We start from the raw sequence: 27,982 nt of genomic DNA on the forward strand, positions 1-27,982 counted from the left end.
ACTCATTTTTGTTACAATAGTTCTGGCTACTCATCCACCCAGGAAAAAGACACCATTCACAAAATCTACAGCATCCATTTATGGCATCTGAGGATGCAATCTATTATTCCTGCATTTAAATTCCTTCCAGACTGGGTAGCAGAATCCAAAGGCGGATTGTCTCTGTAACTCAGTAAGCTTTGTTTGAAGTTCCCTTGGATGTGTTTAGTTGAAGAGATTGGAAGGATGTAGAAAATAAGACACCATTTGTTACTGCTGTCTTAAACAAAAGTTACAGGAAATCTCCTTTGAAAGGGACAAGTGTAAGTGCAAATACTGCTTTAACAACCTATGTTTTACAATTTCCTGATTAGTGGATTGCAGTCAAATCAGTTCTTTGACACTGATTACTTCAGCAATACATTAGCAATTACTTCAGCTAGTTTTATGTTATGTATGGAAGCTGCACAGAATCATATCTGTCTTTTATGCTGTAAATCAATTCCTTCATAGCCATTTAACTCTCAACCCTGGTATTTTCTGTGAAATATAAAATTGGAACATGCACAATACCAGTGCATTAGATATCAAAGTAGTATGACTTTTTTAAGAGAGGACAAAGATGTATTAATTTCAAAGTCCTTGTTGAAAGCTGCCCTAGAACTGCTAGGATGGATTGTCTTTGCAGGAAGAGACTGTAAAGACAATGTACTGTGAGCCCAGCTTCTGTTCTTGGTGTAGCCAGGTGTTTGCATTGTACAAAACGTGGCCACCACTGTCTTTAGACCTACAACTTTCCTTGCTGGGGAGGCCAAGAGCTGGGCAGAGATTTTACCCTGAGAAGGAAGGGCTTTAAAAGCTGCATTTGGCAAAGCTGTGGGAGAGGCATGGATGTGATTCCTCTGCTTTTTAGGCATAGGTACAAAGGAGGTCAGCCTGCAAAAGCATTGTTTTAGTGAGCAAGGAATTCACTAATTTAAAAAAAAAATCAATAGAAAAGGAATCTGAAAAATGAGAGAAGTCTTTTAAAGAGCAAGGGGGAAATCTGGACCTGTGTGAACAAAAATAATCACTCTTTCCTTGCCCTGCCACGAAATGGCCCCCTGCACCCCAGGCAGGGAGCAGTTGAGCTCAGCTGTGCCTGTGGTTAATAATAAATAGAGTCTCTTGGCCAGGAGTCCTGCCTGCCACCCCCATGTGCCGCCCGCCCCCCTCGCTCTGCCGCCTGCCCGGGCTGCTCCAGTGCCCTGCCAGCCTCCCTGCACGGGACAGACAGGCAGAGGTAAGACATACCAGGCCATTGCTCCGTGAGGCCGGATACACCGGATCGATCACAGGGGAACACAGGGGACACGAGTAGGGGCAGTTGGGAGAAGGGAGGAGAGCCGGTCTGTGCTAGAGCTGCCTGAAACTTGCTCTACGAATCTGCAGTTTTGTATCACGGCAAAAGGCCGTACGGGTCTTGCTGCAGAACTTGCCAAGCTTCAAAAAATCTTTGAGCCAGCTCAAGCTGAGAGTTGGCTGAGTTTCCAGTGGATATCAGCTCAGCTGTATTGGGTTTCAGGTGGTGACCAGCTGGTTTTTATCCACCACCCAGCACAGCTTGGGCACTCCTGCCCGTTGTGCTTCAGGGTTTGCGGGGTTGTTAAAATTCAGAGCACAACTCGAGCAGCGTAACCAATCCTTGGTATAACCTTGTTGCCTTAATGAATTTATTCCAAAGCTGACTTTGCCCCGGAGAGTGAGGGCTGTGTCAGCACACAGACAGCAATACCAGAACATTGGCATGAACCCCTGAACTGCTCAGGCTACTGAGCTTAGCACTGCACAGGCAGGAGTTTTAAGCACGAAGTAAGAGATTTAGTTACTTTTTGTGGTCATTGTATGATTCCATAAACTTGAGTTACTTTTTTATTCTCTACTAAGAATTTCGAAAATCTTAGTGTTTCAGGCACGTGTGTATTGTGTGGAGTTGATGCAGTGCTGCTTTACTTGGGTAACACAGCCCAGGCTGTTCTGTATAGCCGAAGTCTTTAGATTAGGGCAAATAAGTCTTCCTGGGTATAAGAATTTTCTATATAGCTGTAATGCCACACACACCGTACTGAGATCAGAACCGTATTCTGCTAAGTGTAACATGAACAAACCACTGTATTTTAATTAACTTGCCATCTAAATTAACAGTGGGAACAAAGGACTGAAGAAGGGAATCCTTTCCTCCTAGTGAAGGGGTGAGGAACAGAGAGACTGGAGGGATCTGGTTAAACGCCCAAGGAAAGTATGTGAAGCAGCCAAGCACTGAGTGAAACTGCCCCGAGGCCCGGACCAGACCACTCTCTTAACATTTACAGCTCTCTCCCCCTCTTTCTCTGTTTGGGAATGCATTTAATTAAAGTGAAAAGGAGTTGCTAAGAGACCAGAGGAGTTCTGGAGTTTCTTGCCGGGGCTGAATTGCCACTCTGCTTCCAAGGCATTGCGCTAAAAAGGATGATGTAACGTGAGCCTACATAAAACCTTCCCGGCTCCAGGGAAAGCTTCTCTTTCCTCTTTGCAGTTCCAGTCTGGTTTGCCAGTTCCCAGCTCCTTTCTGAGCTGCTTATTTTCTTCTAGACACCGTCAAAAAACAGATTCATGTTTCTATAGCACTACTCTGTCTCCCTGTGACCTTTTATGTTGGAGCTGGCAGTGGCTGAGCCTGCACTCTGTCATGAGAAAGTCACTTTGGAATTTAAAAGGTTGTCTACTTCAAAATTCTCCCTAGTTTTTTACTTCTCATCCTTTTCTCTGCTCTACCACGATTTCAGCCCAGTGTTGACAATGGCCCACGTGACCCCTTATAACTCCATTTCTTCAGCTTACTATTTTGCTTTGACACCCTGGCTCATTCTTGAAACAGCAGGAAACTCCCGGCAACTTCCTGGACAAGGGTTGTTTACATTTCCAAGGTCAAGGCAAGACTTGATATGTTTAGCTTTGCAAGGTCACGTCATTGCTAAATTACATCTTTGATTTTTACCTGACTTCTGTTATTTCAGGACCATCCATATGCACGAGATGATTAGGACAATAACCTACAGCTTGGGAAAACACGTGTCCACTATGGCACGTGGGACCACCCAGGTGAGAAGATTTCTGCATGGTGAGTAGTGCATTCTGAAACAGTTCCTGGGTAGAAAGCATTTTCCTCATCTGAATGCAGCAGAGACCTTGCTGACAGTGTTCTAGGAGCACAGCAAAGAGGAAAAATAGTCTTGGTGTATGATAGTCTCAAAATATATTGAGTTACTATGGCATCCTTGGTGTTTCCACTTTTAAAACATATCCCTATCTGTGGTCATGATTGCAGGGCTTAGTTCATTCACAATAACGTTCAAATAATGTTACTGGAGTCAATAGCAATGCAACTGCAAAAATGGTGGCAGAAAAACATTCAGTGATAGTGATGAGGATTATAATTCATATTAACAGTAGAGATATTTTGCAAAGATTTCACTTATATAAAACACAGCATTATTCTTCTTGAAGTTATTTGTAAATTCATCCCAAAGAACATCTGAAGAGGATGACAAAATTGCTGTGATGATGACAATTTGCCTTTTATAAAACAGCCCAGTAGATACTGCAAATACCCACACAAATAACTCACTTTTCCGTGTTTATCCCCAGGTGCTTATTTCAGGATTCATCCCTCTGTCCAGGAAGCCCTGATGGAAGGGAGACCAGTTGTAGCCTTGGAAAGCACCATCATTACACACGGCATGGCCTATCCTCTCAATCTGAGGTGGTGGATTTGATGTTCCTCATTCAACAGAGTTATAAGAATGAAGCACATAACTGATGGATTGGTATCAGTATTCTTGGCCAAGCCAAAGCTTTTGCAAGAGCAAATGGAAATGTCAGGTTGTTAGGCATGCAGAATATGAGCTCAAGTGTAAAACAATTGTGTTTGGACTTTTAAGGACACATACAGGGAGCCTGGTTATTAAATTTCTGTCTTCCTTTGAAGTATGACACCAGATAAAGTCATCACTTGCTCTAAAAGAGAGCTACCAGCCTCTTCAGCTGCATACTTTGTACAGACATTGAAAACACTCTGCAGTTTCTTTTCCTGTGTCTTTTGTAATGCAAAAAGGTTTGAAACACAATAGGGAAATCTGTTCCTTAGCCCACTCAGAGCAGATACTGTGAGAGCTGCTGGTCCCTCTCCCTGCCTTCTGTACCCTGCATGGAAACCCCCCCACCTCTACTCTTTATTTATTGATGTTCAGTAGACTTGTGTTTTATTGAGTTACATTGCACTCTCCCCTTCAACCTTGCTTCCAGAAAGCACAGAAAGGTTTGGGTATTGACTTTCCACCTTGCTTTTTACTTGGCCATTATTCTGCCTGACATTCTGTCTTAGAATGAAGCTCTCAAAACTCAGTATTGGGGAAGAGGTAGTTTCAGTAGTTAAAGATTGCCTAGCGTATGTCCCGGTAACTCAGAAAGGGAGAAGAAGATGCTCTTAAAAAGGATAATGTATGAATGATGAAGTATAAAATCTGAGAAACATAGAAATACCTAGTCTGCTGCCCTAGAATACCCTCAGGCAGCAGCTTTTTGACACTGTTTTTACTCTATAACTAACTGCTTGAACTGTGAAAAAGTATATCCTGGTCATTTGTCCAGGGCTGAAATTATCTGGGGTTTCTGTGATGGTCCATGATCTTGGAGAAATAGCAAGTAAAAAACACATAAACACCCTATTTTGAAAAGATCCTTATTTTTAGTAGTCTGTTGTACAACCAGATTTGCTTGTAAATCAAATAATTTTTCTCAAAAATGAAGCACAGAGCTTGGAGATTGCTGACCTGAAAATGGGAGCCTTACACTTCTGCAAGCTGAAGTGCAGAGACTTCTGCCACTAGAAAGATACAGAATAGGAATGAGACTTATCTGAAGTTACAAGAACTGTAAAACTGGAAACTGGGAGTGATGGCCAACAAACATGGCAGTTTTCTTGCCTGATTGTTTGCCTCCCTAATTTGTGATTGTTGTCTTGTTTCTCTTATTTTAGCATGGCCAGAGAGGTGGAAGAAATTGTAAGAAAAAATGGAGCAGTGCCAGCCACTATAGGTATTTTACAGGGCCAAATCCATGTGGGACTTACAGATGAAGAACTTGAGTTCTTGGCAAGGAGTAAAAATGCAGTTAAAGTGTCTCGGAGAGATTTTCCCTTTGTCCTCAGCCAGGTATTGTACACAGACTTTCTATTGTGGTCTTTTCTGCATGACAATAGTATAGTGCTCTCCAGCTTCAAGCCAGGTGGCTTTTAAACCACTTGAAAATATCACACAAAGTATTATGAAACATGGTTCTAACTAGAGTCAAAATACAACAGGGTAAGAGAATAGCTGCCATGAAATAGAGCTCCTGAAAAGTCATTCTGGATGGGCTGGCAAGTCATGAGCACTTGTCCGAGAATATTCTTTTTGGCATGATAAGGCATTATCACATTGTATACAAACTGTGTGACACATAGGCCACCCAGAGCTCAAAGTGACAGCTAAAGGTGACACTAGCTACCCATGATGCCTTCTGGTTGGAACACCCTGGGAAACAAAGGCCTTTGCTATCAGGGCAAGAGCTGCTTATGTAGCAGGGGCAATGGATGATTCTTCTGCCTTTTTGCCCAAAAGAATATTTGTATCAGAATTTCACTGGTCAGCTGGTGACATCAGGCTGTTGTGACATTGCTGCATGTCAGACCACAACTACTGCTGCCCATGTGCTGTATTCTTTGTGTCACCCTGGGTGCTGACTGTGACTGGTTGTTCCCTGACAGGGTTTGTCCGGTGGCACTACTGTGTCTGGAACAATGATTGCTGCGCACAAAGCAGGAATTCCCATGTTTGTGACAGGCGGCATAGGTGGTGTCCATCGGGAAGGAGAGAACAGTAAGAACATCAGTACATTCTATTTTTTCTCCATGATCCTACTGTTTTGTTTAATTCCATCTTATTCCTTTTCTCTAGTCCTACAGTAACTGTCTCTTCAGAAGAGTAAGGTTATCATTCTTCTTGACCCCCACTATCGTTATTTTCTCCCTGGTATCTCCTTTCCAGAAATTTCAAAATATTCCTCTTGAGCACTGATCAGTTGTTAAGAGGGTGGGAATTTCTCTTTATCCTTTGCTTACATGGAGTTATATGGATACTGTTTGCTGGTGAAAAAGGAGCTGACTGCACCTCTCCCTCTCTGTGATGGTTGGATAATCTGACTGATGATCTGGCTACTGAGCACAGTGTTTGTTGTTACCAACTGCTCTCAGCTGAGGAGTCCTCTCTCACAAGAGACTTAGGCTCTTGTCCGTGTTAGAGGTGTGTAGTCCTCTCTTAAAAAAATGGCCTAGTCTTGGCAGTGTACTCTGTGGCTTTTAAGTGCATTCTCTCTTTTCAGCCATATATATTTCTAGCATAGCACAAATACAGTGCCCTGCCATATGCCATCCTTTTCTGATGTGATGTGAATGCCAGACTAGGGAGTTTCCTGAGGTCAGCAATGTTCCTATGGTGCTTTCTTTTTTCCTGCAAGCCATGTAATTTCTGAACTCAAAATCTACTTCAAGGATATTCCATCTCCTTGAGCTTCATCCTTGCTGTATAACACCTTTTTGTTTCTTTTCTACCAAAATTTTGCCTACTCTTTGTCAATGTGATCAGAGAACCAAGAGGTGCAGTGTAAGGCTGCACCTCTGCCCTTAGCCACATAACTTCTTTTTGTCAATAACTCTTTCAATCTCAACACCTAAGGGCACAATCTAAACCTGTAATATTTCTTTGTGGATCTAAGCAGTTACATAACCAGGCAGTGGCATCCCAGGCAGATACAGCTTTTTAAGAGGGCAGCTCACATCAGCTTGGAGTACTACACAATCACCAACATGATGGCCACTTGTCCCTTGACAGCTATGGATGTGAGTGCTGACTTGACAGAGCTAGGACGAACTCCAGTTGCTGTTGTATCTGCAGGAGCCAAATCTATCCTTGATATTGGCAGGACACTGGAATATCTGGTAGGTAGCATGGACTGTGGGGCCTGAAAGCAGATAATGTTCTTTGTGTACAGAATGCTCAGTGGCATTAGGGTAGGTACTAAGCCTAAGATTTTTAGAAATTACTATGGAGAGGGTGTGAAGCCATATTTACAGTTCTGTAGCCCTGGGGCTGTACAAATGCTTGGCTGCTTCCTAACATAAATCTATCCATGTCCAAGGGGCTGTTCCAGCAGCTGATCCAACTGAGGTCAAAAGCAGTGCTCTCTTTTTCTGACCTTAAACTTGCTTTTGTGGGACAATGCTCCCAGAAATTTATAAAAATAAGATCAGAATAAAAAGAAGAATCCAGATGATTTTCAGTGGGGTCACCTTTTAAGGTTTGGTATATTGGAAACCACCAGGGCCAGCACTTGGGATGACAACCAGCGTCAACACTTTTCAATTGCAAACAGAACTCATTTATATTCCTGTCAGCTCATGGCATATCTTCAGATCACAGGATGTTACCTTGGACTCAGTATTGTGCTAATAACAGCTGCATGGCTTGAGATCAGCTCCAAGCACAAGCAAGGGGCATGCATGCCTCCTCTGTCTCAGTAAGCCAGGTTCAGTCTAGCCAGTTACCATGTCTGGCTCTTTGCTCTGAAATACGTTGTTGAGAAAATGGATAGAATCGGATGTATAAAAATAACCAAGCCCTGTGCTAAAGAAAGGAAGTTTCTTTCTGGATAGAAGGAAAAAATCCCATTCTTTACCTGGATCCCCTTTCACTCCGCTGGTTACCTGCTTGTCCCCCTCCACTCCTGCAGGAGACTCAAGGTGTCTGCGTGGCTGCCTTTGGAGAATCAAGAGAGTTCCCAGCCTTCTTCTCACGCCAGAGTGGCTTCCAGGCACCATATCACGTCCGGGATGAAGAGGAGGCAGCTAAACTCATTGGTGTGTTTCTGACAGGAAAGGCCCATGAAAGGTCTCAGAAAAAAGTGACACAAAAATCACCTTGGATGAGGCACTTTAACTCTGGAGAAAAATTTGCCCTGAAAAATGCACCATCCCACCTCCCTCATTCCTGCTTCAAAAGTGCTTTGAAAATAAAGTAGCAGGGAAGTCTAGTCTTTACAGCAAGAAAAACTGCAAGGCAGCTGCAGACACCTTTGCATGCTCATTCATTCATGTTCTGTTCACTCTGGTGAACTGGAGGGAACACACATATTAATGTGCTGACAAAAACAGTTTCTGGGCTTTCAGAAATGGGATTAGTTTAAAAAAGAAAACAATATTTGCCCCGTTTGCTGCAACAGACAGACTAAAAAGAAACAGGCAGCTGTGAATTGGTTGGTAGGTGGAGAAGACCCTGATCTTGGCTCAGCTAAGATCCAGACCTTCGTCTCTTTGGGTTTCTTCACCCTGCACCCACTCTCCTCTGTGCTTTTCCTTCAGCACTTGATTTGTCCAAGGAGAACCACTAACAATCTGCCCCTTCTCTCCCAGACAGTGCTCTGGGGCTAGGCCTGAGCAGCGGGGTGCTGATAGCAGTGCCCTGTCCCCAGGAGCGAGCTGCCTCAGGCCAGGTCATCGAGGAGGCCATCCAGCAAGCTCTCAGTGAAGCCAGGTGAGAAGCAACCTAAGTCTCATCCTTTGCTCACCCAGTGGTCTTGGGGAAGTAAGCAAATTCAGGGACAGTGCTACAAGAGCACTAGCACAGCTTAACCTTAGGCATGAGTGAGCCCACAACATACTTTCAACTGTAGCTTTATCTAACCCAAAGCTTGCTTACAGGACTTTTTATGGTATGTGGTTATGGAGATAAAGTATCTGCTAGCAACAGTGCTTCTCCTCTGATGTTATTTCAGCTCAGTCCTCATCTGCAGGCATTTTCTTTATATTTCCAGGTCCAAAGGGATCACAGGCAAAGAAGTGACACCTTTTTTGTTACAGAAGCTCACAGAATTAACTGATGGGAAAACGCTGGACTCCAGTATCCTTTTACTGAGTGGGGGGATAAAAGACAGTACTCCAGTGTATTTCATTTCTCTTTTGATAATGCTCCATGGAAAACACTGTCAGTTTATTGACAGTCTAGCAAGGGGCAAACACTTCAGTACCTGCAAACAGATGAGAGCTAAGTGGCTGCACCTTGATTTTTCAGGAGTGTCCTTACTGTCTATTTCCTTTTGCATTAAAAATTGGAGGACAGAGCAGACAGCAGGTGGTTAGAGCCTAAAGAGATCCCTCATATCTGACCCCTGAGCTTGCCTGCTCTGTAATGGAATTTCAGGACACTGTTGCCCATGGTGAGGTTGCATTCTGGAAGGTACCTGTACATTGCACTGCCTTATCCAACGCTTCACATGGGTGTAAAGTAAAAGAAACTTGGAAGAAAAACACCCCTGGGTGAGCAGGAATCCTCTTGCACAAGCAAGAAAAAAGCAGACCTACTAGGATGCCAGTGTAGAATCTGGGAAGGCCAGATTCATATCCAGGCTCTGCTGCTGGCCTTCTAGGACACCTGACCAATAAGGCCAGATTGGCAGAGGCATTTCTGGATATTAGAGCTCTATACAGCCAAAAAGTGGGGCTTTCAAAGCCTCTGATACTCTGCCCCCAGTGGAATTGCTACAAAAACTGCCTTGGCAAAATCTCAGTAGGTGTCTCTTTCTGGAAAAGCTGGCCAAAATCCTCTAAGGTTTTTAGGCTCTCAGCTCTAATTTAAGCACTTCACCTTTTCTTTTCTCTGTGAAGCCTTTGCTTTTATTCCCTATCTGTTAAATGGAGAAGACAGGTTTTCTTTCTGTGGATACTGGGGGAGAAAGGAAAAAAAATAAAAATCAGAGTGCTCGTGCAGTATTGTAACCCACTGTATGTGCCCCAGAAGGATTATGGGGGATCAATTCTATCAAGTCCAACAGCACGTATTTCCTGCTTTCTCCCTCTACACAGTTCCTGCATAAGCTTCTATCAGGTCAATCTTGCTGGTATTTTTTCTTTTCCTCAAAGAAATGCCAAACAGACCTTGCATTGATCCAGAACAATGCCAAAGTGGGCAGCTGCATTGCAGTAGCCCTGAGCAAACTACAGAAAGCCAAAAGGAAGGGGAACCTGCCCCGGCAAGAGGACATGACTGCACCTCAACCAGTGAGTCCTCTGCTGGCCTCCATATGATGCCTCTGTGCTGACAGCACAAGATAAATTTATATCTGTTCCCAAAAGTAAAAGGTGACTCAACCAGAGACCAATCTTTGTGTTTCACACTGTCAGACATTCTACCTTCAGTACTTTTTATTCTTCACAGATAAATATCTCCTCCTTCTCCCTCTATCCACATTTACAGGGAATAAACACTGACAGCAGCCTAATCCCATTAAATCTTAGACCATCAAAGCCATTAAAACTTTTGTCACATTTTCACCTTTTACTGTGTCCTGAAGTACAACTTGACTGTATTGCTCTTAGTGCCAGGGAACTCATGACTACAGGAGTAGACCTGGAAGAGAGTGGAGAGAGATATTTTGAGCTGCAGAGCCACAAATGCTTACAAGTATCTCTTTTTGTTGGCCTCCTGCTCATGATTGACAAAAATTACAAGAGTTACAGCACATCCAAACAAGATCCACTATAAATCTAATACTCTATTCACTCTCTTGAATTTTGTGTGTGCCATATAGTTTACAGGAAATCTATTTTAGGTGGTCTTTAGAGAGCTGAGAGATTTTCTAAAACCCATTTGCAATAGGATTGTCAACATAAAAGAGGGCAGTGACTCCAGAGGCAACAACCCAGCACTTGATGGAATGAGAAAAACCAGCAGCATGTCCTCAAAGAATCTGGAAACTTCCTGTTTGTGGAGCAGTACTGCTTATTCTGGCTTTGTAGGACAATAAAAAAGTGATCTGTAAAGTGTCACTGGGTATGGCAGTTCCTCCTGGGAGCTTGCCAGAAATTACTGCATTTTTCTGCCCAGTTTTCTGATTTTCTTTGCTATTTTACATAGCAGTGCTTGAATGTTTCTGAGGTTTGGTATGCCATAAATTGTCCCAAGAGAGATGGCTTTGAGCATGACCAGACCCATGTGACTTCCTGTATTACTCTGTCACCTCACAGAGGAACCACCGGCACCCCTGTGTGCACACAGTACCATCCCACGTGCAGTGCTGGGGATGGCTGTCAGCAGGTGTAATTCAGAAGGCAATATACAGAAGAGATTTTGATTCTAATTGGGATTGTACAAACCTGTGTCTTGCCATCCAAAATAAGCACTGACCTTTACACTGTAGCTGAGACGGCTTTCAAGAAGGTGTAAAAAGTGACTAGAAAAAGCAAACATGACTTGGAAACTTTTTTCTCAAGTTCTTCCAACCACTTTTTACCTTTTTCTTCCTTCTTAAAGGTGGTGATTGGCGGTATCAATGTCGACTTTGTAGCCAAGGCGCAGAACCCTGAAATCCTGGTACTGTATCTATAGCAGTTTTCTTAACACCCTGCAATTCCAGCTACTTTTAAAGAAGTGCCAAGCCAAAGGGGATTGGGAAAGGCATTATCCCTGTATGATATCCACATGCTTTTATGCACCCACATGCACAAACTTGGGAGCTGTAGTTTTGCATATTTGGTATGTTGGCTAGGTAGGCAGTGGAACAAAATATACTGACCTACTCTGTCCCCATGGCACAAGCCACCATCCCTGCCACTCAAGGTGGGGACAAAGCGATCCATATGATCTCCACATATGACTGGTCTCTACAGCCTTTCTTAAGGTGCACTGGGGATGTTTTCTGATGCCATAAAGGCCAAAGAGCTCTTTAGCAGAACAGGTGCCCAGGGCACTCTTGAGGCAGATATACAAAGATCTGGGAGCAATGGGTAAACACCCTCACTGTGCTAAGTCAATACCCCTTAATTCAAGACCCTGTAGGGAGGAGCTCCCCAGCTAAGGGCCAGCTCTGGCTGTCTGTGACTGTCTTAGCTGTGGAAAACAGCATGAATAAGAGCAAGAGTCTCACTGTAGCATACTTATGAAGGATCTGAGTCATACACAAAAGAAAAAAAAAAAGCAAGCTTTAAAAAAATGTTTTAAATGTTATCATTCTCCTCCTCTCAATTTGGTTTGAACAAGAAACAACCAAGAAGCTAAACAGACCTGGGACTCCCTCTTGCAAATGATGACCATTTGCATGGCCGGTATGATGCTGTTTAACTCTTTGAAGTACTGCAGATTGAGGTGGTGAAACTTAAAAATTGTTAGGTGTCTTGCATTACTCTGTGCTAATAGCCAGGGCAGGAAGTTTCTGTCATGAGATGGGGTAGTCTATGAAGACCTCTCATTTAGATAGGGAAAGATGTGATGGCAAAGCTGCCCTTAAGGAATTTGGGTATTTAATGATACAGAGACCAAGCAGTGTTATAATGGTCAAGGGTGAAATATGCCATGGCATCAGTTATAAAGGCTTGCAAAACCAAAATTTCAACTGCTTCAGCTGTGATCTAACCAATACCATGCATACCCCAGACTCAGCTATCAGGGCAAGGAGCAGAGCTGTGTCCAAGGGTGGATAGGCACTCCTTGGCATGTCAGACATGAGTGAAGATCCCTGGACCACCTACAGCATGGCAAGAGGGCCAAAGACCACTATAGACCCCACTGGGAACTGCTGATAGTGGAAAAAGATTTTTCATGTTCCATGACAAAGTGAGGCATTAGCTGCCCTCCTGTATAGTACCAAGCCCTAGAGCTGATTGTCCATCATGGCAGCTGCCTGAATGCCAAGCTGCAGGAGGATTGGGGAATTGACAACCAAAACATTCCTGCTGTCAGCTACTGTTTGAAGTTCGGCACAGAAGAAAAGGCTCTTTCAACAGCATTGCTTTGTTTTGACTTTTTAAAGACAGGTTTTCTTTCAAAGGGCTCAGCACTCAGCAGATTCTGCCTTTATGCCCGTTGGATTTGTTGTAGAGCACTGGGGTACCACTCACACCTCATGCTGTCTGAGCAGGAAAGCAGCTATTCTGTCCTGATTGTAATTCCCACATGACTTTCAAGGCTACCCAGAAACTAAAGTGCTTTCTAAGCAATCAGCTGACCTGCTGAGAAAGATGCATGGTGTTGCTTAAAGAAAGGTGCTGGGGAAAGCGTTATGGTTATAACTCCCTCGGGATACCCAGAAGTTGAGCAGAGTCTCACTTTTACATTAAAATTCAAATCTCTTAAGACACTGAAGAAGCTTCCAGAGACTCTCTCAGTTCTCTGAAACATTGCCAGAAAGCATCAACCCATCCCTTATTTCATATCACTTCAACAAGACCATTTTCATCAAGTTCTTTCATCTCATCCAGCCCCACCTGAACACAATGTGGAAGAGATACCTGAGTACCACTTAGACTTGGAGTTACAACTGAGTTGGCAAAGTGCAACAGAAGCCACTCATTTATTTTTCTTCAAAAGCTGACTGCTGGTTTCTCTCTCACTGCACCCACCTGCTACTTTAAAGAGGGATTGAGCATCTTCATTTCTTTTAGGCCCTGTGGGGTTGTACAACAGCAGAGGTCACCCACAGCTGGATCCCTGAGCAGGAGGCTGGTACATCTGCTTTTAGGGCAAGGCTTGGCATAAAAACCCAGAAACTCTGCTTCTGGGAATGCAGGGAACTAAAAGAGAGGATCAGCATGCCAGACAACTAAAGGAGCTCATGAGTATTTTCACCATTCCCTCAGGCATTAGTTCTAGAAAACAGATAGTGGAACTACATAAAACAAGGTTTGTGCTCATTACTAATGGCAATTAGCATCCTCTGTTAAGGCTGAAATAAGGGGCCAGTGTTCAAAGCCTTACTGTTTGACTTCCTTAAACAAGCACTCTTGCTTTTTACTTTGGAACATTGGGGTTTTTTTCCTTGACTGACTCTATTACAGATAGTGAGCTACAGAGTTACAATAGCCAAGCTCAGTGCTTTTGAAATCTGCAGCACTCAACAGGACACTGTTGCAGATGAAAATATCCTCATTCCTGGCAGTGCCAGTGGCAATTCCCAGGGAGTAGGAGCAAATGTACTCGAGGGGCATTTGTGTTAATGAGAAGTGACAGATAGTGGAGAGATAGACAGAGGCCACAGATTGTTTATATGGAGGCTGCTCTACTCAGGTGGTCTGAACAGTTCAGGGCTTGGAGAACTGCCAGACAGAAAAGCAGAGGTGTCAAGTATTAGCACCAAATCTTACAACCTAAGGACATGAGGAGAGCCAGAACAAAGAAAAATAGCCTTGAGGACTGATGAGAGTACTAAAAGAGCATATTTGGGTGGGAGAGCAGCCCCTTACAGTTGTAGGGCTGGATGCAGGAGCAAGCATTGTGTTCAAAGGACAGATGTACAACTTCATGCAGGGGAGTAAGAGTCCTTGAGGGGCTTCAGTTATACTTCAGTATGAATTCTGAGGATACCCAAGCACAGTGATGGGTTGGAGGCAGAATATTTCTTACAGTGACATTGCAATACAATTTTTTGTTTAGGATAAATAGTGGTGTTTGCGAGCAAGAAAAACGTGTATGTGCAGGGGCATTCTAACACATCTGGGCTAGCAAAGGAGAGAGAGAGACCGTGTATAGGCATGCACATTCTTCAGTGCTTGCCACCCAAATACCCAACATAGTCCTGAAAGCTCCAAGTTATCCAGAACCGTGAAGATTGTTATGACTACCAATGGCAAGCTGTCTCCAGAAATAGAAAATATGTTGCAGGATTTTATGAAAACAGAGCTCTAAAACCACTTGATAGTCAGATGAAGCCCAGACTGATCTGAGCAGTTACTGATGTAGTTCTTCTGGCAGAAGAATTAGGAGGAGATGGGTGAGCAAGTGCCTGCATTCTGGCAATTTGTCTGTTTGTGACAGAGAGGCAGATGGCCAGAGGAGAGGAAGGCAGAGGCAAGATAAAAGAGAAGCTGATAGCCACACATGTGGAAAAGAAGGGTATTTTTGATGAGACAGATGTTTGGGAAGCAAAGGATGAGTGAAAAGTCTTCAGACCCTGAAACAGATCCTTGCAGAATAAAGTACAGAGGCAGTAGAAGCAAAGGTAACAAATATAATTTTAAATTCAAAGAGGAAAATAAATAAAACCTCCAAACTGCTTATGGTGGGGGCTAAGCAGCCTGGAAGGCAGCTGCAGAGCCCATCAGGTCTGGGTCAGCAGCTCTGGAGTCCCAGGCTGTTCTAAGCAGGTAAATTCAGAGTGCTGCTCATATTAGCAGAAAAACTTATTCATGTTGTTCCAGTAGGTCTTACCAAATAAGACCAAAACATGAATTCATGAGGAGATCAAGTGGATCTCCCCTTCTAGAAAGCAGGCCCTTGTCATTGAGACTGAGGTCTGTAGGTGACCACAGGGGTTTGTATTGTCTTCAATCTCTTAGCTGGATGCCCTCTGCTCCCTCTAACTGCTGAGCTATATTTCAGCAACATCAACCTTAAAGGTTTGTGGAGACATAGCACCTATGCCAAGCAGCCCTCCCAGTTTTGCCAACTAACAGTTTTTCCTTCCAGGGCGGTGGGCAAACAAATGCTGGAAGAGTGAGACGAACCTTTGGCGGTGTTGGAAGAAACTTGACAGGTGCCTTGTGCTTGGGTTTGCCTGTGGGTGCATGCCAGCTGTGATTTGTCCTTTGGTATTCCTTCAACAGCAGGAGATGTGCAATGTTGTGAAGATTTGGGACACATTAGGCAACATACCAGTGGGCAGATTGCTTGGAAAAGGCAATGGCCATTCCAAGAAATAAGAGGGGAGGGAGTTGAAATCAGCAAAAAGAAAGTCCACAAATATGAAGCTAACAAGCATACAGCACACCGACTCCAAATTAAAGTTAAAAAAGCATCAGTGTCCTCCTGTGACTACTGAGCAGCCTGGCCCCCAGAATTAGTTAATGTCAGGTTATAGTCACAACAAAAGTATGTTTTGAGTAAGAATTTGAAGAGAATAATAAACTTGTTCAAAGGAGATCAGTGATGTACTATGGACAAGAGGAACTGAGGTACAGAAGATACTGTAGAAGAGAAAGGGCTACAATACTTGGCGATAGGAAAGGATCATGCTGTACCTGGTGCTCCACTACAAGCAGCAGCAGACTAGTATTCATGCACTGAAATTAACAGAGGCAGATTATAGAAAGATATTAGGGTTATTCCTGCTTTTAGATGTTTCCAAAATCTTCCTAACACAAAGCTACTGTCACTTCAGATCACTAATGAAGAAACTTGAGTGCAAAAAAACCCTCCAAAACCCATGCCACCTACTGAGGTATAATTTATAGTAACTTGAAAGGAGAGAAGAGTTTCCAGTGAATGCACTTAGATTCAGTGGTTTTAGCAAGATACTGTGGTGGGAATAGCAGTGTGGGAAGGCCAGCATCAGAAAATGCACGGAAACAGTGTGGGAAAACCCACATGCCTGTGATGATAAAGGAGCTGATGCCAAAAAAAAGTGCAGAATTTTATTCCTCCTCCTCTTTTCCTCCACTCCCAGATGTTCCAAGTAATCCTAGATTTCAGAGTGCTGGTGCAGCACTCTGTAGGACATCCCACTCAACTCCAACCAGTCATTTGCAGCAGCTGCGGCTGAATTTCTTCATGAACACCCTTCTAGGCAAGGACTGATGAGCATTAAGTTTTCCAGGAGAGGGCTTTCCTACAGACACCCATTCTGCACAGGCTGTCACCGTGTTCACAGGACTCTGGTGGATTTGTTAATAGCTTTTGTTTCCATTTGTCTTTTAGACTGTTTAAGCCGTCTGGGACACACTCCCCTCCTATTATCAGCCATGGGGAAGGATGAGCATTTAGAGTCTGTCCTGCACTACTGCCACCACATGGTATGTTGCACAGCTGTGGCACCTCAGTGACACGGAAATGATGACAGTACATAGAGGGAGAAGTCTTCTCAGCCTTGGCAGACATCAGAGCCACCTTCCATCAGGCTAAGAGTGGGAGTACTTCAATGTTTCTTTAGTTACAGACTAAGTTGGAAAGGAGCCAACCCCAAAAAAACAGAGTAGAAGTATGTACCATTTGGAGTCTGAACCAGGGAACCTGAATTCAGCTCCAGTGAGTGCTTGAAGGACGTAAAGAAGTAAATCAGGAGGAACCATGAAAAATTCTAGTAAGGGCTAAGCATAGCAAGAAATATGTAAACCTTGACCCTAAGGATAGACATAATTATGTCAAAATCAGCCTTGTTTGGGTAAAGCCCAAGACACAGAAAACCTGGAACTGGGATTGCAGGCTGGATACCCCCCAAGCTCAGAGGAGCAGAGTTCACTACAGAGCTGCACACACCCCTTACCTTTACCCCAGGGAAATAACCTGACTTCAGCATCAGCTTGTCCACCCACATCAGGGAGCTAGGAGCAGCAGGAGCTCCTGTGGACAGCAGGGTGAGGTGGGGTGTGGATGCAGCCCCCAGGTGAGGCTGGTCAGGGTCATTGAGGCTTATTAGTGTACTCATGACCCCGGCATCTAAACAAGGGCCTTAGTTCTGGCTACCTGAGCAACTTGGCAAATGGAGCAATGGGAACATGAATTCCGCTTTGGTTTATAGAGGCTTCATAGTGGCTAGTCTCTGATCTCTTCACTACACAGCACAGTTTGTGCTATCAAAGTAAGCAAGTCTCCCAAGAAAAGATGGACTTGCCGGCCAGCCATCAAGGAATCCTTGCTTGTAGCAAAAGAGATTTCTACCAGTGTTTCTCTAAAACTTCCATCTTCCCTGTCAACTCCTTGGGTAGTTGCATTTCTTCATCCACATGCTCCTTCCAAGACATGCTCTTAGTTCTCTAAGCAGATAATGCACAACTCCACAGAGGAAGGACATCTTACAGCTATGTCTGCTCCCATGCTGTAAAAATGGTTCCAAGCTGCTCAGAATCAGATAGGGCAGTCTGTGAGGTGGCCCAGATAACTGATAACTGCAGTGTACCACCAAGACATGCCAGCATGTCAGCAGGCCACTGAGGTGTCACACAAGCTATGGAAATGGGTGACTGGAGCAGACAGGGGTGCAGGCCTCTCTTCTGTTATGACAGCGACACAACCTATGGAACTGCATGGCGGAGACCTGTCACGCTCATTTACTAAAGGATTGCTTTAACCTGTGGCATTTGTTGTGTTGAAAGTATTAAAAAATAGCCATGTGCCAACACTATTTAGACTGAGCTACCCCTGAAATGCTGCTTATCCCAAGGGAGAAGGGAGGTTGAAGGGAGAACAGCGAGTGGGGCTGGAGACTGAGTTGGCACAGAGAAAGAATTATCTGAGTGTGTCGGGGAGGAGAAAAATGCTCCATGTATAACTGTCCTCTCTGTTTCAGGACATGAGCGCTGTCCTTCAGCTGGAGGAGAAGAGCACAGCCACTTACTGTGCTGTGATCACTAGTGCTGGGGAGCTCAGTGTCGGCTTGGGAGACATGGACATCCACCACCAGATCACAGAGCAATACGTATGCACACCATCTGACTTGTAAGCTTTTCTTATGAGAAGGAGTGTGGACCTATGACAAATGGCCACTGCTAAAGCGTGTACCAGGAGGGAGTGGGTGTGCAGAGGGACATGTGAGGTGTTGAAGCTAACCCCAGACACTGGGCACTGAGATAGCAGCATGACAAGCTGCCAGAGTCCTCTGTTGCTGCTGACCCAGATGGAGTTTCTACCTGTTTCTGGTCCATGAATATCATGACTGCTATCATCCATGACTCATGGGCCAGAATCCTCTTCATTAACTTGTCCGAGCTAAACTATAATTTTGGCACATTAAAGCCAGAAATAAATTCAGTCCACCTGCAGAAATGGTATTTCCACTTTTAGAGAAAAAAAACCTGTACAAAACACTGGTTAAAGCAAGTTTCCTGTTCCATCCCCTCCCCACCATTCCCGTAGTTTCTACATGCTGAGTTGTATCAACAGAAACTGTTGCTCGGCACATCCAAACACTCAAAAACATCAGGGCTAATGGAAGCAATGATTAAGGACTCATTCAGTGAAAGCTGCACTCTCCTTCCCTACTCATTCTTGTATTGACAGAACAAAAGCCTGTGCTTCATGACTGACAGCAACATGGAAGTTAAGTGCAATTTACTTACCAGTGGCATCTGTATGAGGTGGAGCCTTTCTAGGCAAAAGTATGGCCATCATTCCCACTTCCATCCCCACCCTGCCTGCCCCAAGCCTTGGCACAGAAAACCATTACATGACAGATTAATTCTCCTGAGCTTTATGAAACAGCTGTGACCAGTGGAAATTCTGAACCAATCTTCTGCAAAGTGCATTCTGGCAGACCTTTCCACCAGGCCTGGTAGAGACACGGGAGGGATGCTGCACAAGTGCCTGTAGCACTGGTCTGGCATCCAGGCAGTGCTCATGCAGCCTCAGGGAGCCAAAGGAGACAACAGCAGCTCCCCACTCCACTGGTCCACTGTCCCCCATCCCTGGACAGTAGAGTCTGGGAATGAAACATTGATGAACAATCTGTCTTAGGAGGCACTATGCACAGGGGACATCTGACTGACATGCTGAGCTGAGCAGAAGTGCAGTGAAGCCTGGCATGGCACAGGGAATCCTCTAGTGGCATTGAACAGCAGCATTCTCTTTCTCTGTAGTGGTCTACTGAGTACCAGCAACTATCTTTCTTTGCCAGAGGAGCCCTGCCCATCCAGTCCAGCTCTTGAGGGCAGGGGGCAGGGGAAGGAGAAGTGGAAGAGATGAGGCAAATGGAAAAATCCATTTTCCTTGATGAATCACTCTTTTAGGTTCATACCTGCACCTAAGGGCTGCAATACAAGTGAAAACCCTACACGAAGTCTAGCAATCATTTTGTTCCTCTGCAATGACTCAAACTGTATCTTCTCTGTGTCCTGGATTTTCACTAGGTGTCCCAGTTCAAGGAGAACCTGTGCCAGGCCCCACTAGTTTGCATTGATGGAAATGTGCCCCTCTCCACTATTCAGTACATCTGCCAACTGGCTAGAGAGCATCAGCTGGCAGGTAAGGAGAACTTGCCCAGCCCTGGCCCTGTAGCTGCTCCCAACCTGTGTGCCAAATCATTCTATGCACCCTCAGCCCCAGCCTCTGCTGCTTATTGGAGATGTCCAGTCACTGTCTGACATGCAAGGTTATTCAGCACCTCTTTCTGTACTCAGCTACTCTGCTGCAAAGGGATAAAACATTTTTGATTTCTCTAGTTTTTCCTTTGTGCAGCTAAATGACATTTTCTGAAGCATAGTTGGTATAGCCCTTGGGCACTGCCAGAAAGCCAGGGAAAGCTGCTTTCTTTGTCTTTAATCTCATGGCAAGCACCAATTTGAACACTTTTGCCAGTTTGAGCAGCAACATAGTTTGCTTCTCAGAATAAGTCATAAGGCATCTTTAAGAGGATTTCTCTCCCACTTCCCATAAAATAAATACCCCCCTACACTGGTATGCTGGGGACCCTTCACAAGACTTCCAAAACCTTTGTAGTTACACCTTCATTTTAAAAAAGAAATCCTAAAGGAATACACAATTGTCTTAAAATCTGGCAGAGGCTCCAAAAGCAGCTAAGACAAGTATCAAAACTGAAGTCTGATTATATCACTCCAGAGCCAGAAGCAGCTGTCTCATAGCTGAGCACTGCAAAATAAATCTTGGGAGACCTTGTCACAAGTACGGGGGAAATGGTATTTAAGTTTCTAATAGATGACACATGTAATTCCAGTTGTGCAGATCACGCTAAGCCTCCTGCACTGCATCATGCTCTGATGTAGAGATGAGCCACTAATTTATTAATTAACTAACCAATTGCATTGTTGTTTTGAAGTGTGCTATGAGCCAACAGATGAGAACAAGGCCTCTAAGCCGTTCCTTTCAGACAGCTGGAAAGCACTCACATGTATTTCTCCCAACCTGCAAGAGCTAAGAGCAATAAATTGGACCCTTGGGAACCCTGTGCCAGCAGGTATTGAATACTCGGACAGGTCAGCAACACTTTTAGATAACCTAGATCCTGGAGAAGAGCATTTTTTACTCCAGCACCTATTTTAACCAAATTGGGTTATAACATAGTGGGTATTCATAAGTGCTCTTGGTGCCTTGCACCTTACAGCCATGTCTGCATGGGTTGTATGGACTGCTGATCTACCAGGGAGCACAGCAGGCCTGGGATGGTTTCTTGTCCAGAACCAGAGATTCCATTTGCCTCATTTCATCAGCTAAACAGAAGCAATCTCTGGTTTGTAAAAATGTCTCTGAAGCACAGTTCTCTGAGGCACCTGCTCCAAGAGTACCACCCTTCCAAGAAATGAAAATCCCCACCAAATGCAGGTGGAAATCCAACAGCATTAAGACAAGGAAGCCATCCTTCAAGACAGTTTTTTGATCTCTACAGGCACTTGTTTAGTCCCTTGAGGGGTGGGTTCATCAGCATAGAAATACAGCATGGAAGTCTAACACTGGAGAATTCCATGTTTTGCAGAATTTAAAGAAAAAAAAGTGATCAACCACGTTTCAGCAGTGCTCATATATAATAGTAGTGGTGCACATAAGTAGGCTGCCAGCCCACAGAAAGGCCAGTTGAGGACCTTTACTGTTATAACACAGTTTTCCTTCTCCACTCTTTGAAGAGCTGCCATCCCGGTTGGAGGATGTTGTCCAGACTGCGGCAGCCTTGGCCTGCCCTTTGCTGGCCCACCTGCACTGTGTGGTGGTCACCCTCGGCTCTCACGGCATCCTCCTGTGTGGCAGGAGCCTGGGAGGGAGCATCTCGCTTTGTCCAGGAGCTCATGAACAGGTAAGGGCACAGCAAACTAACTGAGCTCTCGGTTGCTTCTTTCTTGGACCATATGGCGCTGTTGCTATTTCTGGTGGCATGGCAGCAGTCCTGGGAAACATGGCATCAGTGGTGGAAAATGTGTGTGTTTGGGGGGTGGAATACACAGCTCTGAAAGAAAATCAAGTTGTCTGTCCTTATACTGCTGGCTCCTAGCAGCAGTGTTTATAGTCAGTTAGTTTTAATTGTGCTACATCAATATTCATGAGTACGAGCTTCGTTTTCAGGAAGCTTCATGTAAATGATCTCTTTCAAAGTGTGAAAAAAAGATTATTGCCTCTTTTTTAGTCTTTTCTTTTTTTGTCAACCGTGCAGGTCTAGCATCAGCCACATCGGGCCTTATCAGCTTTGGCAATTCCCACTGAATTTCCTTCTCTTCCCCCACAGGCTGCTGCTGCTGCCAGCCTCTGTGCCGCCCACTACCCCACCATCCCCATCAGCAGAGAGGAGATAGTCAATGTTTCAGGAGCTGGAGACAGGTATATCGCTCACTGCTTTGAACTCGCCAGCTAAGTGTGGAAGGGCCATAATCGGATTTCTTTTAAATTCTACTGCAAAGGCAATGACATTCTGCCGCTTGAGGAAGGGGCACTAAGTATTTGCGAACAGGGCTGATTACTGTTTCCTTGCAAAGCTTGCTAAAAATGCACCCCACCCCCCCCCCCCCAAGCATCTTGAAAAGCTTGCTATTGTTAGTTTTCCTTTTCTTTAAGATCCAAGCCTTTCCTGACAACCGAAGGTTTCTGAATTAATCTGGGCTGAACTGCTAAAAGCAAAGTAAACCACCTTACATCAAAGGTGTCTTACAAACTAACTGCTTTATTTCCATGCTTCTCCAATGGAAGTTGAACTGCCACTCCGTAGCAAAAATGGCCCTGTAAAAGCATTTCATCATGTTCTGCGTTTGCCTCTGGCAATTTTGAAGCTCTTGCTTCAAAAGAGTCTGCTGTATAATTCGCCTGGCTGTTCACGCAGCGCCGTACATAGGAGTGGGAAATGACAGCTATTATTCCAAGCCCCGCTGATCAATTCTGTCTGTCAGAGTAATATTTTATTATGCTCCTTGTTAACTTGACAAACTATATGTAGCAGTCAGATTTTTTTTTCCGTCATGCTTCGTACGCTGGAATAATTGATTCTGTCCTTTCATTGCCTTAGGCTAGACCAAAAGTCTGTATGTGACAGATATTTCCTTTTCTTTTTCTACACTCACCTACTAATAACTCAACAGAGCAACATTTCTTTTTTCTATTGTCGGTGGGCAGAATGAAAATGTTTTGGGTTTTTTTAGTTTGTTTGTTTTTAAACATACAGAGTCCTCAATATTTGACTTGGGATCAATCAATCAATAACTTCTTGCCAAGCTGGTTAGCCCCTTTAACACGAGGACATGCATGTCCTTGTATCCCAGATCACCTCTGAGGTGAGCTGACTGCAACTCCAAGCTGTTCTTCTCCATGAAGACCAAAGGGTTGGAGCAATAGGTGTAACAACAGGGGAAGAGGGGCTGGAGGAACTTCACAGAGTCAGCCTGTCCTGAGGAAAGCTCAGCTTTGCTCACAACCTCTAGCAGATGTCCCCAGTGCCTGCCAGCCCCTCCACGGACACAGCCTCCTCTCTGCACCATCTGCTCAGAACATAAGTACCCCTTACTAAAGGACAATATTTTCTAAAGGCTAATGTAAACTGTCTTCTTTAGGGATTACTTTCCCTTTTTAAAAAGTTAATTTAAGGGAAGACCAAAGGTGAGATAAAATGCGCCAGTGCCAACCACCTCCAGAGTTATACTGAGAACTTCGAAGTTTATTTTTCCTTCCAAAGCTTTCTGAGAGGTTGGGGCCCGTTACTGCTCCCATTCCTAAGAAATCCCTCTCCCCAGAGTCCCCAGATCCATGTGGGGGAATTTTCATACTCCTCTTGTTTGTCCAGGGTTTTCTTTCCTAATAACCTTGGCTGCTTCACTGAGCTGGAAAAATCCCTGTTCTGCAGAGCAGGAGTGCCAGAACAGGCTGGAAATGCCAGGACACTGCATTGACATACCTGCCATCTCCAGAGCGTATACACTGGTAATGTCGCTTGGCCCAGGCTGATGGCACTTTTGAAGGACTATAATGGAATCACAGAATGGTCTGGGTTGAAAGGGACCCTTAGAGGTCATCTAGTTTTACCCACCCTGCAATGAGCAGGGACATCTTTGCAAGAAAAATTTTCTATTTATTGAATTTTTGCAAAGATAACAAAGTCCATGAAGCAAAGAAAATTAACCATCAGAAAGCTTTACTTACAAATGCGTGTTGTGGTGCCCTGGCTAATTCCATTCTCCTAAAGCACACTTCCAAAATCAAATTCCCCTCCTTTAAAGGCTCCTAAATCCCACCCCAAAGGTACCAGAAAGGGCGTTCCCTTGCTTTTGATTGGTTATGTTATGTTATGAGTCAGGGTCTTGTTTAAGATGGCAGCTTCTATGGTGTCCATGTGGTGGTGGGGTTTTACTACATTTATTTCGCAGTACCTGATTCCCGACCGTACATTTCCACGATACACCTATAGGTTAGTAAAAAAAGAAAAAAACCTTAAAATGCATGCATTTCCCTTTTTTTGTTAGTAACCTTTGGTTAATTCATTTGCTTGAAAAAAAAGTTTATTTATTTCTCATCATGGCACTTTTAAAGGACCATCATGACATCACAGAATGGCCTGGGTTGGAAGGGATCCTTAGAGGTCATCTAATTTTACCCACCCTGCAATGAGCAGGGACGTGAGATTAGCTCAGTTTGTTAAAACTTGGTTGTAATAATGCCAAGGTCACGGGTTCAATCCCCTGTGTGGGCCACTGACTTAAGAGTTGGACTCGATGATCCTTGTGGGTCCCTTCCAACTCAGAATAGGCTGTGATCATCTTCAACTAGATCAGGTTGCTCAGAGCCCCATCCAACCTGCCTTTGAGTGTTTCTAGGGATGGGGCATCCACCACCTCACTGGGGTGGGATATCCACCACCTCCCTGGGCAACCTGTTGTTGTTTGACCGTTCTCATTGTAAATAATTTCTTCCTAATATCTAATTTAAGAGATAACACTTTCACAGCTTGGCACCCTGTGAACCTTGACACTTTCAAAGCCGTGGTCAGGGGAGAGTGCATACCCCGAAACAGTGATCCAGGGCACTTCTTGCCTGACCTCGACCCTGTGGCTCTCCCACGAGTGCAGAGATGCTGCCCAAGGAGCTGAGCGTGTGCGCAGGCGGCAGTGGCTGTTTGCTCCTTGCACGGGGCTGCCGTGACAACATAACACCGCCTGCCCGCACACGGCATTGCTAGGGGTGCTCCCCCAAATATTTACTCTCAACTTCTGGAGGTGTTGAGAGATTGAACACCGTGTGGAAGTAATAATCTTCTGTGCCTTTGTTATGGATAAAAAGATGTTGAGGTAATTCATCGCAGTTCTAAAAAGGGGCTCTTTTTCCCTTCCCCATAGATGTGCTTAATAATCCTTCCTGCCATCACATTTTCCTTTCGTTGCTTAGGCCTCTCAAAAGTCATTGTCTTCTCTCTTCTCTTTCACTTCTTTGTCCTTTCCTAGCTTCCGAACATCATTACAGTAGTTAACTGTGAATAAAGAGTAGTTGTTCCTAGTCTATCACAAACGCCGCCCTGCACGAATCCATGTCTCAATAGAGCCTTTCCCTGCAAGCCAGACAGATGCCAGTCATTCCTTTCTCCTGATGGCAGCCTCAGTGCCTTGTGAGGATCGAGGGTGACCACCGTTGTTCCAAGCACTAACATCATTTGTACTGGGCAATCTCAAATCGAAAACCACAGCAAATGTTTTCAAAAATCTGAATTTCCAATCTCATTTCAGCTTTCGATTTATTTTTTCCAGCCGTGTTTGTTGTCCCTTTCACATAAATATGGAAACTTCACCTCTCACCCCATCCAACTCTTTGGGGAGCGGAGGGAAAATAATGAGGCACCAACAAAGAGCAGAGAAGTGACAAAATAATTAGAGAGCAAGGGAAAAGTAGATTCTTCCCTTCTTGGATGTCTTTCTTTTCTCCTGCCTCACATGTAAAATGGAATAGAAAATGTGATGGAAAAGAAAGTACCTCAACTTCTGAGATGAGAAGCACATAAAATGCAAATAAATTACACTATTTTGTACTCTAAGCTTTAAAGTAAATATAGAAAAGCAAAACCTTAGTCCTCCTATGTGACATATTTTGCATCTGTAAGTGTTGGTTTGAGTCCAAATGAAACCCCTTAGAAATGAATGGCCACATTCAATGCTGTTCCCTTAGTGTTTAAAACCACCTTTCTTTCTCTCCACAGCTTAATGGCAGGAATCCTTGCAGGGATGCTTGCTAAACATGACACAGACACCTGTGTCAGGATGGGTCTTCTTGCTGCAAGCTTGTCTCTCCGTTCCTATGAGCCCATTTCCCCAGAAATTAGCACTTCCAGTGTCAGCCAGGAGCAAGTCAAGAGCAGGAGGTGGCCAGAGGCAAAGGTATGGAAGATGGACTAGAACACCATGACTTTCTCATCTATCACCTTGCAATCTCAGCATTCCTATTTCCAGGAACTGGACTGTTCTGAGCTTTGAGCTCAAAAGCAGGATGCTGACCAGAGGACTGAGACTTTCAGTGCACGATACTTTTTGGGAGGTGAAGCATTTGTGGAGTGCATTTGGTGAAAACATACTGCACTGTTCACATTTATGTTTGTCTCCTTTTAAAAAATTTTTTAAGTTCTTTTTATTTTTATTTGGTGGGTTACAGCAACCACAGCTTGGTTCTTCTGTCTACTGCCTGTTCCCCATCCCTCCATCTAATGGGAACACTCATCTGCTTTGGTCTACAGTAAATGCTCAGGAAAGGAAGCCCCAACCTAGGGACGTTCTGTGTAAAGAAAAGTTGGTTTCTGCTTCCTGCTTCCCTGACCTCCAGTCCTTCTAGATTTCCTGTTGAGGGAATTTTCTCTTCCTCCACCTTGTGTCACTGTTGTCCCTTATCACAGAAGCTCTTCTGACATCAACTCCTAGATCTTCAGGACCATGCCTCTTTACCTGGGCCCAGCAGCATCTTTCTATCCAAGAGGTCCCATGGACCACAACCTGTGGCAAGGTGCAGCTGGCAGGAATGTGACATTGTAGGATAACTTCATCAGTCTTCCCCAGCCAGGCAACAAATGCCACACTTTCTTGTTCTGAAGTCCAATGCCCCTGGATAAAGTAGGCAAGACTAAGCAAAGAGAGGTGACCAGGGACCAGCTGGTGGCCTTTAAAAGATGACAGACCCTTGTTCCACATGGGTCCTCAGAACTTGGGGTTTCCTTCTTTCTTTAGTCCAGAGTGTCAGGTCTGAAGCAAAAGAGAGCAGAGAGAGCAAGGGCATATCTCATGGAAGCAATGAGGAAAGGTCACCTACCCTCAGCATGTAAAGTGCACAGGGTGCAACTGCAGGCACCAACGGACGGGTGAACACTAAAACTCATTAAAACTAATTTCTAGTGGAGTTAGGTCTTGGTGCTGGCTGGTTTTTGAACAGACAAGAAGTCTAGAGTACAGACTCACCCTTCATTTCATATAGAGACCACCCATCAGTGAGAACCTTTCCCTGCGGAGCAGATCCCTGGTGTCTGACAACGCACAAAAGCCAAACAAAGCTTGGTCAGGGTAACTCTAGTACATCTCTCCTGGGTGGGCTCTGCTGTGTAAGAATGCAATGGATGGAGGCATTACCTGGGTGCCCTTCCTCTACCCAAGACCACTTTCACCAGACTTGTAGCAGCTCTTTACCTCTGAGCCTGCTGCCTTTCTTTCAGACGCAAAAACACTTGCCAGCAGCCCCCCTTTTATGAAGATCTTGCTTACAACTGTGTTTTAGCTAAAAGATTCTGTGCTCAGAAATGGGAGATGCCACTCACCCACACATACACTTGGCACTGAGGGGGGACAGGGTGACTTGGCAGGGGGGTGCTGGGGTGTTTGGGAACACAGGGAGGAGGACTGGGGCGCACGCAAGCAGCTGGGTTTGCTTGAAAGCAGGGAGGTGGGACACAGTAGGGGCGGGGGAAAGGGCTGTGCCCCTAGGGTATGTCCTTGCACTATAAAAATTACTTCATCTGGATCCAGAGT

General features: G+C 44.6%; 1 protein-coding gene across 3 annotated transcripts in view; it reads left to right on the forward strand.

Moving 5' to 3' along the window:
• Window positions 1-1,196: 1,196 nt before the first annotated feature.
• Window positions 1,197-27,982, forward strand: part of LOC139670037 (uncharacterized) — a 30,490-nt gene continuing 3,704 nt past the window's right edge. The window contains exons 1-19 of one of the 3 annotated variants that reach the window (XM_071551136.1): window positions 1,197-1,261; window positions 3,015-3,118; window positions 3,646-3,760; window positions 5,036-5,210; window positions 5,804-5,915; window positions 6,927-7,033; window positions 7,825-7,951; window positions 8,504-8,624; window positions 8,905-8,990; window positions 10,023-10,147; window positions 11,400-11,459; window positions 15,546-15,612; window positions 16,773-16,867; window positions 18,361-18,489; window positions 19,916-20,030; window positions 20,842-20,979; window positions 21,644-21,810; window positions 22,237-22,328; window positions 26,176-26,353. In XM_071551136.1, coding sequence (XP_071407237.1) covers window positions 3,025-3,118; window positions 3,646-3,760; window positions 5,036-5,210; window positions 5,804-5,915; window positions 6,927-7,033; window positions 7,825-7,951; window positions 8,504-8,624; window positions 8,905-8,990; window positions 10,023-10,147; window positions 11,400-11,459; window positions 15,546-15,612; window positions 16,773-16,867; window positions 18,361-18,489; window positions 19,916-20,030; window positions 20,842-20,979; window positions 21,644-21,810; window positions 22,237-22,328; window positions 26,176-26,353 — 2,103 coding nt within the window. In that variant the 5' untranslated portion in view covers window positions 1,197-1,261; window positions 3,015-3,024. Of the gene's footprint in view, window positions 1,262-3,012; window positions 3,119-3,645; window positions 3,761-5,035; window positions 5,211-5,803; window positions 5,916-6,926; window positions 7,034-7,824; window positions 7,952-8,503; window positions 8,625-8,904; window positions 8,991-10,022; window positions 10,148-11,399; window positions 11,460-15,545; window positions 15,613-16,772; window positions 16,868-18,360; window positions 18,490-19,915; window positions 20,031-20,841; window positions 20,980-21,643; window positions 21,811-22,236; window positions 22,329-26,175; window positions 27,653-27,982 lie in introns of those variants that run through there. The other 2 variants (XM_071551138.1, XM_071551137.1) reach the window with 2 other exon arrangements.

Source organism: Pithys albifrons, chromosome 3 (genome assembly GCF_047495875.1).
Source record: "Pithys albifrons albifrons isolate INPA30051 chromosome 3, PitAlb_v1, whole genome shotgun sequence".
Classification (NCBI taxonomy): domain Eukaryota; kingdom Metazoa; phylum Chordata; class Aves; order Passeriformes; family Thamnophilidae; genus Pithys; species Pithys albifrons.